Source organism: Coregonus lavaretus (assembly GCF_964263955.1).
Source record: "Coregonus lavaretus genome assembly, chromosome: 15".
Classification (NCBI taxonomy): Eukaryota; Metazoa; Chordata; class Actinopteri; order Salmoniformes; family Salmonidae; genus Coregonus; species Coregonus lavaretus.
Window position 1 is genome coordinate 12,232,373 of NC_140002.1, and position 12,103 is coordinate 12,244,475.

The window sequence follows — 12,103 nt, forward strand, 5'->3', positions numbered from 1 at the left end:
TGACCCATACAGTTGTGGAGGATGACAGTGTATTTGGGTTCTGAGACAAACATTACTGCACTATAACGTCATATAAAACATATTTACATACAGTACCAGTCAAAAGTTTGGACACACCTACTCATTCAAGGGTTTTTCTTTATTTTTACTATTTTCTAAATTGTAGAATAATAGTGAAGACATCAAAACGATGAAATAACACATATGGAATCATGTAATAACCAAAAAGTTGTTAAACAAATCTAAATAGATTTTAGATTCTTCAAAGTAGGCACCCTTTGCCTTGATGACAGCTTTGCACACTTGGCATTCTCTCAACCAGATGCAGCACTCCATCACTCTCCTTCTTGGTCAAATAGCCCTTACAAAGCCTGGAGGTGTGACCCACATTGTCCTGTTGAAAAACAAATGATAGTCCCACTAAGTGCAAACCAGATGTGATGGCGTATCGCTGGAGAATGCTGTGGTAGCCATGCTGGTTAAGTGTGCCTTGAATTCTAAATAAATCACAGACAGTGTCACCAGCAAAGCACCCCCACACCATAACACCTCCTCCTCCATGCTTCGCGGTGGGAACCACACATGTGGAGATCATCCGTTCACCCACACTGTGTCTCACAAAGACACGGCGGTTGGAACCAAAAATCTCAAATTTGGACTCATCAGACCAAATAACAGATTTCCACCGGTCGAATGTCCATTGCTCGTGTTTCTTGGCCCAAGCAAGTCTCTTCTTCTTATTGATGTCCTTTAGTAGTGGTTTCTTTGCAGCAATTCGACCATGAAGGTCTGATTCACGCAGTCTCCTCTGAACAGTTAATGTTAAGATATGTCTGTTATTTGAACTCTGTGAAGCATTTATTTGGGCTGCAATTTCTGAGGCTGGTTACTCTAATGAACTTATCCTCTGCAGCAGAGGTAACACTGGGTCTTCCATTCCTGTGGCGGTCCTCATGAGAGCCAGTTTCATCATAGCGCTTGATGGTTTTTGCGACTGCACATTTTCCGTATGTCTTAAAGTAATGATGGAGTGTCGTTTCTCTTTGCTTATTTGAGCTGTTCTTGCCATAATATGGACTTGGTCTTTTACCAAATAGGGCTATCTTCTGTATACCACCCCTACCTTGTCACAACACAACTGATTGGCTCAAATGTATTAAGAAGGAAAGAAATTCCACAAATTAACTTTTAACAAGGCACACCTGTTAATTGAAATGCATTCCAGGTGACTACCTCATGAAGCTTGTTGAGAGAATGCCAAGAGTGTGCAAAGCTGTCATCAAGGCAAAGGTTGGCTATTTGAAGAATCTCAAATATAAAATATATTTAGATTTTAAAAAATAAACATTGGTTACTGTATGATTCCATATGTGTTATTTCATAGTTATGATGTCTTCACTATTATTCTACAATGTAGAAAATAGTAAAAATAAAGACAAACCCTGGAATAAGTAGGTGTGTCCAAACTTTTGACTGGTACTGTATATACATACAGTCACCATGTGAACATACAGAGATATACATGTCTCTCTGCAGCACCAAGGCATGGAGGGGGGAAGAGCATGTTGACCAGGGGTGGACAACAGGAGCCACACTGTGTGCCAGCTTTTTTCCTAGCCCAGCTTCAACACACCAGTGCCATATTCATTAGGCCACTCAAAACAAAATGTTTTAAAACGTTTTGCAACGAAAAAAGAAAAATAATATTTCTTATTGGACAATTCCAGTTAGTCCCTCCCTGTTTCAGGCCATTTTGTTCCCTTTGGTGCCTAATGAATACGATCCTGTTTCAACTAGTCACAGTTTTCAATTTAGACCAGATGTCTTAGTGTTGGGCTGAAACATAAGTCTGCACACACTTTATCCCTCCAGGACTTGTAGATAGACAATCACGGCTGAGTGGTACCGTTGCTCTCCAGTGTGGGGGTGGGCTCTTCCAACTGACAGGCAGGCGGTACGCCGACTGGGGCGCGGAATATGCGCCCGGAGCTTCGAGTGCGGGGTGGGGAGGGGGTGGAGGACTTGCTCTGCACCTTATTGTTGTGATGCGAAGGGGGGGAGCTGATTGGGGTGCGGGGGTACCTGCGAGAGGAGCGGGCGGGGGGGTCAGGGGAGCGTGAGGAGGGGGGCAAGGAGCTGCTGTAGCTGGGGGGACTGCTGGGTGGTTCAGAGGGGGGGCCCATGCCCATGTTGCCGGGTGAGTCATGGTCGCCCTGATGGGAATCCTACAACGAGGGAAACCAAGTCAATACTCAGAAACACACACACACACACAATGCTCTGAACAGGTCCCAAACAATACTAAGGTGTATTGGCTGTATTGTTTTCTACATTGAACTATTGTAGTCATTTTAACAGCTGAATGAGGGTTGAGAAATAAACACCTACAAGCCCCCACCATATCTCTGGGCATTTTATCGATTTATTACATTCAAATTTATTCAAACAAAGGTTTATTTAGCTATGTTTTGAGTCAGATACTGATGACAGCTTTATATATTTTTTGTTATTTAAAGAGGTACCTCTTTGAGGATGTAGAGTGCCACTGGATTCTTGTGTTCATGTTCAGTCATCATTTTTGGTACAACGTCAACTGTACAGGATGAAAATGACATTGGATGAAAACCTTTGGTGCAGCAAAACAATTTATACATTCTTATGAATAATTAGGAAATATAAATCAAAGTAATTTGTAGGTTCCTTACCTGCATGATTGATTGGGGAATAATCAGGGTGTTCTATTAAATGTCTTGGCAGCCCTGCCAAACCTCTGGGCTTCATTTGCCGTTTCTGCCGCTCTCTGCACAATAAACGTACAATGTAAATGAGATTCAACAGTGTGCTAAAATTATACAGTATAAAACTGTTCAAAACAACATTGTTCATGTCAAATTTAACACTACAGTATATCAGTACAATTATTGTATTATAACATTGTAATTATTATTTTAATAAAACATTTGATTAATAATTGTATAATTCAATAATTATTATCACGTTAACTGGATTGCATTAATGAACTTGACTATCAATATGCTTCTGCCATTTTACTAAGCTTCTCACTGTATTCCCAACCCGTAGGACCGGGAACAGACAGAAGCATCCAGAAACATGTAGAGAGTGAGACAAAAGTGGGTTTGGTTCTTACTTCTTTGATGGCCCCCAGCAGGCGCACACCGTAACCAAGGTGATAAGGAGGAAAATACCCCCGGTGGAGAGAATGATGTAGAGGGAACTCCTCCCTGTTGGGGGAGGGTCAGGAGGGGAAGAGGGTCATAGATTGTGTCCCAAATGGCACATTTTTCCACATTTAGTGCACTACTTTTGACCAGGGCCCATAAGGCTCTGTTCAAAAGTAGTGCACTATATAGGGAATAGGAAAACAAACGGCACAGTAGAACTACTTAACAATATGTTCAAGCTGAATTACAGTATGTACTTCCTCCCCCGTCATCCCACGCACACACTCATGTCTCTGTGATGGAGTGATGTACTGGATGTATAGCCAGTGATCAACTTCCCTCCCACGCATTATCTTTTTGCTGCTGGTACATTAGGCTACAGTTAGTAAAATAAAAACTATCTATAGCTTGCATTTGCCTTTTTTTCACCCCTTCTCTCACATACAAGGACTTGCTTTTCAGTGAAGTATTTGTTGCATGCCCTAGGCTTGAACCAGTACCAAGTAGGACTATAGGGAAAAGCGCTCTGAGATTACATTGATTTAGTGAGTACTTTCTAAAGTCATCTATATCGTGGGTTAGAGAGCCAGAGAGTATAACAGGAGTCATCCAGCCCCATCCCTCAATTTTATAGCAAAGCAAGTGGCAGGGTTGCCGTTTGACCGAAAACCGGATTACAGATTGTGGCTTTGAATTGCCACTGGTTCAAGCCTATAGTACCACTGTGTAGCCTACTGTAGACAGTGAGTTTGATGGGCAGGCTCTTCATGCTGCCAATAGGGTTCTCCACAGAGCAGCCGTAGATGTCATCATCCACCATCAGCACCCGCACGATCGTCAAGAGCTTCTGGTCAGGTGACAGCTGCAGACGCGTCTCATTGGTCAACAGTTTCCCGCCTTTCTGCCAGCTGTACTTGGCATTGGTTCCGTTGTCATGGGAGCAGTTGAGGGTGAAGTGCTCGCTGAGCTCCAGTACTGAGGAGGCCTCCATGTGGATGTAAGGTCTGGATATGGGCTCTATGGAGAAGAAGTATAGTAGTCAGACACGTCAAGACATGTCCCCAACTAAAAGATTAGGATCTCTTGTTCCTTCTGGGTCAAATGTTATACTGATATGATGAGTTTAAGAAGAAAAAAAATATGTGAGTTACAGGTGAGCTAATGAACTCAGGTGTACATAAACAACTTCTCAGGTGACCCTCTATGCGACGATGACTTTACAGGAACAAACACGGTTTGGACCATTGTCCCCCGCACTTTCCTTGACAATTCAGCCAATGTTAAGGTCATACAAATATGTGAGAAATACTGTATAAACAAAAAGGATAAAAATAATTTGGTTTTATAACAGACAATCCCAGAAGTTCCTACAAGCAGAGCCTCTTTCATGCAAGTCATGTCATGAAGGACAAGTAAACTTATCCTAGACTATGCACCAACCATCTCAATTGCCTTGTGGTTAGAGTGTCTTCCCTGAGATTGGAAGGTTGCAGGGTCGAGTCATACCAAAGACTCTAAAAATGGTGCCCAATGCATCTCAGCATTAAGGAGGTAAGACCCTGTGATAGACTAGCATCCTGTCCAGGGGGTGTACTTGTACATCAAGCTGCCTCACGCTACAGAATCAGGAGATAGGCTCCTGCTTACACTATGGACCACCTACCATCCACAGTCAGGTCGATACTCCCCTCTCCGGTGAAAGTATCATCCGTGATGGAGATCTCCACTTCATAGGTGCCCTCATCAGAGAGCTTGAGGTTGTGGAGTAGGAGGGTGCCATTCTCAAACACCAGGATGCGGTCCCGGTACTCGGGCCTCAGGTTCCCAATGATCTCGGTGCCGATGGACTGGACCACGGTGACGGGCTTGTCATCCCTCTTCAGCTGCCACTTGATGACGGGCGCGTCAGGGCTGGAGCTGCTGTAGCGAACGGAGAGGAGAGCCTCCCCGCCCAATGTGCCCCGGATCAGAGAGCCAGGGCTGGTGATGTTGACCCCCTTGACACTTCCTGGATACAGAGGAGATGGAACAGAGTCTATTTATTTAGGTTATACTGTATATTTAGCAGATTTCTATTCTATACCCGTCTCAGTTTATACGAATGGAACATGTGTTCCACCACTTACACGCATGTGTGACATGGATAAACTGATACATGCATTACAACGCAATAGGGTACAGGTGTATCCTACCTGCAATGCCATTTCAGGTTGCTACAAGTGTCTTTTAAATAGGCCTGGTGTAACAGTGTTGCTTCCGTCCCTTTAATCGCCCCAACCTGGGCTCGAACAAGGGACCCTCTGTCACCTCAACGATTGAAATGCTAGCCATTTCACACTGGTTACACTATCAAGCCATCCAATAACAAACTTTAACCAGATCGTGTACCCAAGGACACTTGGCCCACTTCCACAGGAGGTTGGTGGCACCTTAATTGGGGAGGACGGGGTCGTGTTAATGGCTGGAACGGAATTACTGGAATGGTATCAAATACATCAAACACATGGTTTCCATGTGTTTGATGCCATTCCATCAGCTCCGTTCCAGACAGTATTATGAGCCGTCCTCCCCTCAGCAGCCTCCTGTGGACCTTTCTATTCCATTACACTGTGAAGGTTAGTATTCTGAAGAATATTGGACTGTCCACAATCTCCACACCACCAATACCACCATCCCAGTCGTGTCTAAACCGTCCTTGATTAAGTGACATGCATTTGTGGATGGAAGGTGTGACATCGTTAACAGGTTATTGTCTGGGTTATGCTAAGCTTCCTCTCAGCCCCTTAGCTAGTTCAACAAGTTCACTACAAGGCATATCTCAAACTGTCTAACTTATGGCCAACAGATTTTGCAGCAATTCTTTCAGTTGATTGACCAGAGGTTTCTTTTTGAGGGAAATAGCCTACAGTGTGTGATCAGAGTGGGCTTATAAAGTGAAAGCCAAATGACTGTAGCTAACTCTGCTGGCTGTTGTTGTGGGCGTCAGGCTGCTGATGACTCGACTGTGGGCACCGGGCCCCCTCCTCCGTCGGGGCAGAGTGCGCTGGAGCGAGCCTGCGTGGCAGCACTGCATCGCCGTGGTAACGGCTCACAGTCCTCTTGGATGGCTGGGATAAGCTGACAAAAGGGGGGATTGTTTGGACCAATTTCCTCCCTGGCAGCCCATGAAAAGAGGCCTCAGAGCAACACAAGCTCCCCGATTGGCTGAGCCCGGAGACAGAGGGCCCCAGTGATTCTGCTGATGACAACACAACTGCATTGACATGACACAACCGCACCTCTAAAAGTACCAAGTATCATGTTTCTATGTTTGAGTCTGCACACCTTTTTGATATATCTCATAAACAATTAGATTGATATAGCGTACCAGTCAAAAGTTTGGACACTCCTACTCATTCAAGGGTTTTTCTTTACTTTTACTATTTTCTACATTGTAGAATAATAGTGAAGACATCAAAACAATGAAATAACACATATGGAATCATGTAGTAACAATAAAAGTGTTAAACAAATCAAAATATGTTTTATATTTGAGATTCTTCAAATAGCCACCCTTTGCCTTAATGACAGCTTTGCACACTCTTGGCATTCTCTCAACCAGCTTCACCTAGAATGCTTTTCCAACAGTCTTGAAGGAGTTCCCACATATGCTTAGCACTTGTTGGCTGCTTTTCCTTCACTCTGCCATCCGACTCATCCCAAACCATCTCAATTGGTTTGAGGTCGGGGGATTGTGGAGGCCAGGTCATCTGATGCAGCACTCCATCACTCCTTCTTGGTAAAATAGCCCTTACACAGCCTGGAGGTGTGTTGGGTCATTGTCCTGTTGGAAAACAAATGATAGTCCCACTAAGCCCAAACCGGTGGGATGGCATATCGCTGCAGAATGCTGTGGTAGCCATGCTGGTTAAGTGTGCCTTGAATTCTAAATAAATCACAGAGTCACCAGCAAAGCACCCCAACACCCTAACACCTCTTCCTCCATGCATTACGGTGGGAAATAGATAATCCGTTCACCCACACTGCGTCTCACAAAGACACAGCGGTTGGAACCAAAAATCTCAAATTTGGATTCCAGACCAAAATACAAGTTCCCACCTGTCTAATGTCCATTGCTCGTGTTTCTTGGCCCAAGCAGGTCTCTTCTTCTTATTGGTGTCCTTTAGTAGTGGTTTCTTTGCAGCAATTCGACCATGAAGGCCTGATTCACACAGTCCCTTCTGAACAGTTGATGTTCAGATGTGTCTGTGACTTGAACTCTGTGAAGCATTTATTTTATTTGAGCTGCAATTTCTGAGGCTGGTAACTCTAATGAATGTATCTTCTGCAGCAGAGGTAACTCTGGGTCTCCCATTCCTGTGGCAGTCCTCATGAGAGCCAGTTTCATCATAGAGCTTGATGGTTTTTGCGACTGCACTTGAAGAAACTTTCAAAGTTCTTGAAATGTTCCATATTGACTGACCTTCATGTCTTAAAGTAATGATGGACTGTCATTTCTCTTTGCTTATTTGAGCTGTTCTTGCTATAATATGGACTTGGTATTTTACCAAATAGGGCTATCTTCTGTATACCCCCCCTACCTTGTCACAACAACTGATTGGCTCAAACGCATTAAGAAGGAAAGAAATTCCACAAATTAACTTTTAAGAAGGCACACCTGTTAATTGAAATGCATTCCAGGTGACTACCTCATGAAGCTGGTTGAGAGAATGCCAAGAGTGTGCAAAGCTGTCATCAAGGCAAAGGTTGGCTATTTGAAGAATCTCAAATATAAAATATATTTTGATTTGTTTATCACTTTTTTGGTTACTACATGATTCCATATGTGTTATTTCATAGTTTTGATGTCTTCACTATTATTCTACAATGTAAAAAATAGTAAAAATAAAGAAAAACCCTTGAATGAGTAGGTGTGTCCAAACTTTTGACTGGTAGTGTATGTACAAAAGTATAGACTCCGCATATAGCTTCCCATTTATGTATCTAGGTCACACCTCAATACCATGAGATCAGGTCCTTCGCCAACGTCATACCAACCAACATCTTCCTTCTAACCATGATCCTCTCATCTTGGAGAATCCTCTGATTGTGCCATTCTCACAGAGCAGTTTGGTTCAATGACATCACCGTGAATACTGGTGGAGGGCTTTGGCGAACCTGCTGAACCAACTGGAAGACATCTGAGTAGCGTAGTTTCCACATGGGCTCTACAGAGATCAAATACCATTGATATGAACTAAACAGCTTCTGTACTCCAGAACGAATGCCTAAACTCTCTAAAGTAAACTCTATTTGCCAGTTTCCCAAACCCAGACTAAGCAGTCCTGGACTAAAAATCGTTCTCAATAGAGAATGTACATTGAAAGTACATTTTACTCCAGGATTTAATCTGGGTCCCATTGTGACTGCTTTCTGCCAAATAATATATCTTCATCAATCTCTTTTTATATTTGCAGATTATGTATAGTTTTATGAGTGTCATCAGAGTGTCATTTTTGTTCTAGTAATTTAGGAATAGTAATATAAAGACGTACTGTGTGGCAATGTGCAGTCAGTTTGAATGTTTTAAATGGGGTTTTATCGGAATATAAGCTAGTACACAACAAGGAAATGTTTATTTGCTTGTTTGACATGGAAATTGTGTTTTATGTAGTTGTTTTTGTAATTAAATGCTATTTATGCATATATGCTAATCAAATTTACATTTTAATTCATTCAATAAATATGCTGAGACATTTAAATTCATAATAGGGGCCTTATTAGGGGGTGTTGAATGATTAAGACAGTCATATATTTTGATTGAATAGATTAATTTACATGAAAACATTTAAAGTAGCCATAATTTAACATATTCTTGCAAGTAGGATATGAAAAACACAAAATGTATGTGTCCAACCTATCAGCCAAACAAATATGTCAGTCAGAAAATATGCATAAACCAACCTACTGTACACTTGCCCACTCCACTCTAAATACCTCCCACCCACATTGTCTTAGCCTTGCAAGTGAACACTACACATTCCTTTAAGTCAGCACAGATGTGTTGCCCCAAAACAGGGGATAGTTTCCCTTACCTGACTGTGATGAGACAAGAAGACACCAGAGCAGCAAAAGTTGAGGAGCGGCTATGGCTTTGGAGAGAGCCTCCCTCTCTGCCTTCATCTTGGGTCTAACGCTCCGTTTCTCTCCCAGACAATTAGCATGATTTGTCCACTCTGGGCACGTCCCCCGAAAGAGCACACAGACATTCCTCCAAGGCAGGGCTCCACTAGGACTGGGTGCACAGCACAACAAAGCAACACAACAGCAGCGTGTGTGTGTGTGTGTGTGTTTAGTAGAACAATCGTACAGAAAATAAAGCACACATCTTGTTTATTTTCTGTACAATTCTGGATTTGCAGTTAGACTACTTTTAAAACTTGCATAGTAAGCTTCTAAGCATGAGTTACATTCCAAGTGCAGCACCTCAATGAATACATAAATGTCCCTTTAAAACGTCACTTAAGCTTATTCAAATACACTCCTGAAATGGAAATGGCCAAAATGAGCTGACAATGCCATGGCAAGACCTAGGCTATTCAGGTTTTACCCTGGCAACTGAATGTTTATACTCTGCCTCAGTCTGGAGCCACTTGTTGTTCCTCTGTTCTCAATATAAGGGGCATAGAGAGGAGGGCCCTCCTCTAATGGTCCTGCTGAGTAAAGGAAAGGCCTGCGTCTCAAATGGCATCATATTCCCTATAGTGCTATTTGGGCCCTGGTAAAAAGTAGTGCACTATAAAGGGAATAGGGTTAGGGTTGTGGCGGTCATGAAATTTTGTCAGCTGGTGATTGTCAAGCAAATCACTGCCCGTCTCACTGTAATTGACCGTTAATTAGCACAAACACGTTTAACATCTCCTGGCTTCCACACACAGCCTACAAATATTTGTATCCAAATGATTTCAAAGGAAGCATGCACATGCGGCTATTCTGTGTTGAGCGGTTAACAAAGAAACTGGTCCTATATGCTTAATTTAGAGTTATTTATGAAACTTTAGTTGTGATACAAACATTGGGCTATATGTTTTGATTTTTAATACATTATAAGGCTGCATGATGGGACTCTAATGATGATTTGAAAAAAGTCGCAAGCTGCACACACTTCATCAGTCTCTCATTCTGTAACAGAGACGCAGGGAGTCAGGAAGCAGGTGCAGTCAGTGAGTTTAATAGGAACGAACATAGAGTGAATACAAAAACAGGAGTAGCGTCTAAACATGACAACAGGAAACAATACTACCTAATGGGTGATACAACGGAGTGCTAGATAAAGGGGAAGTAATCAGGGAGTGAAGAAGTCCAGGTGTGCATAATGATGGTTTCCAGGACCGGTGGTTAGTAGACCAGTGACGTCAAGCGGGGGAGCGGGGGTAGACGTGACACATTCACAATTTGACAAGCACTTGATAATATACCAGGCCTCGAATTTCTCGCCGGCATCCCCCTTGTGTGGCCGTAATGCACCCTAAAAAATCCATGCCTTTTGCGGCCAAACTGGCCATTGTGCCCTTGGCCTGAATATAATAGGTTAATTATAATTCCCTTCTCCCGGCTGCCTTGCTCCGAAGCACCTCTCACTCACATAGCTCTCTCAGATGTAGCCAATGCCCGTCATGTGATCGGGTCCTTCTCACAGGCATTTCAGCTAAGAAGTAGGCTACAAGTGAATGAAGGCATACACATCCGGGACGCAACTGTGTGACCCTGTTATCGAATTCCGAGGAACTGTCCACATTTAGCCTACTTTTCATCAGCCAAAAAGATGAGTAGGCCTAACGAACAGCAAAAGCACTAGTCTATGTCAATCTACTATCCCCCATAGTATAAAAGTTGACATATTATATTGGTCAACTTGTCCTTCTGTGCAATAAATAAATATTCCAAACATACTCTGGGACAGTTGTGGGATGCGATAGATCCCAAATCAATACAACCACTCGCATCAAAAAAACTTGGCTGATCGTTTAGCTTAAAATATTGATAAACTATTAGACTATTTTTTCACATTATAAGCGCAGTAATGAACACACACAGCAGTAGGCTATAAGCGCGGATGTTCCAAAATGCAACCAATTAGCGGGAAAAAACTGTTCTCGAAAGTGATGGCAAATGTGATTATGCATGTACTGCTTTATTATAAAGGTGCATTTTTATGGTGAAAATTAGCTTCCCCAAACTTGAAACTCACACACAGCCTATGTATGCCAGTTAGGCTTTACACCGGTTATAAAGCTGAAGTTATTTGGCCACTTTAGTTGTGATACACACCTTATCAAAACATATAGGCCTATGGGCTAGGATACATGAGGTGTGCAACTGTTTCTTGCCTTAATGCACAAGCTGGGCATCATTCACAAGTAATAATACATAATTCACAAGTGATAGGCTAATATTGTCACCCATCAGACTATTCTTCATTTAATGTTGTCTTTATATATACTAAATAATATATGTGTGAAATTAGTTTTGATTTATAATGGACCATTATCATGCAACTGTCTCGGAACAGGGCGTGGGAAAAAAATACATGTCATTTATGCACTTAAATAGCGATTGGAGGATGCATTTCCCATGGTTCATTTTCATGCCAGCCAGGTAGGCTATGTTCCTGTGTTAAAGCGAATCAATGTGCTTAATATTAGGAAAGTTAATAAATAAAATTTTGCAGGCCTAGTCTATAGAAAGCTGATGGGATCCTCCTCTTTTTAATAGAGGCCATCAAAACTCTGTTTTCTCACGCAATTGCATAGCCTATAGAAATGTTGCGCAACATAAGCGCAACCCTCGTGTTTCGTCGTCGTCGGGTGAGGTTGTGTCTCTCTCTGGCGGGAGGTAAGCTTGGTTTATATGGCTTATTTACATAGTTTGGGCTTTGTTGA

The 12,103-nt window shown here is 42.5% G+C and overlaps 1 protein-coding gene across 1 annotated transcript; it reads right to left on the bottom strand.

Annotated features, from left to right (window-relative positions):
* Positions 1-1,889: 1,889 nt before the first annotated feature.
* Positions 1,890-9,404, bottom strand: LOC311142453 (hepatic and glial cell adhesion molecule-like; the record flags this gene model as incomplete). Its single annotated transcript, XM_084178101.1, has 7 exons — positions 9,257-9,404; positions 4,846-5,190; positions 3,918-4,199; positions 3,149-3,242; positions 2,706-2,800; positions 2,523-2,593; positions 1,890-2,225 (listed from the first exon to the last, which is right to left on the bottom strand). The coding sequence occupies exons 1-7, from the start codon at positions 9,342-9,344 to the stop codon at positions 1,890-1,892; spliced, it is 1,311 nt and encodes a 436-aa protein (XP_084034227.1). The 5' UTR covers positions 9,345-9,404.
* Between the last annotated feature and the right edge of the window lie 2,699 nt (positions 9,405-12,103).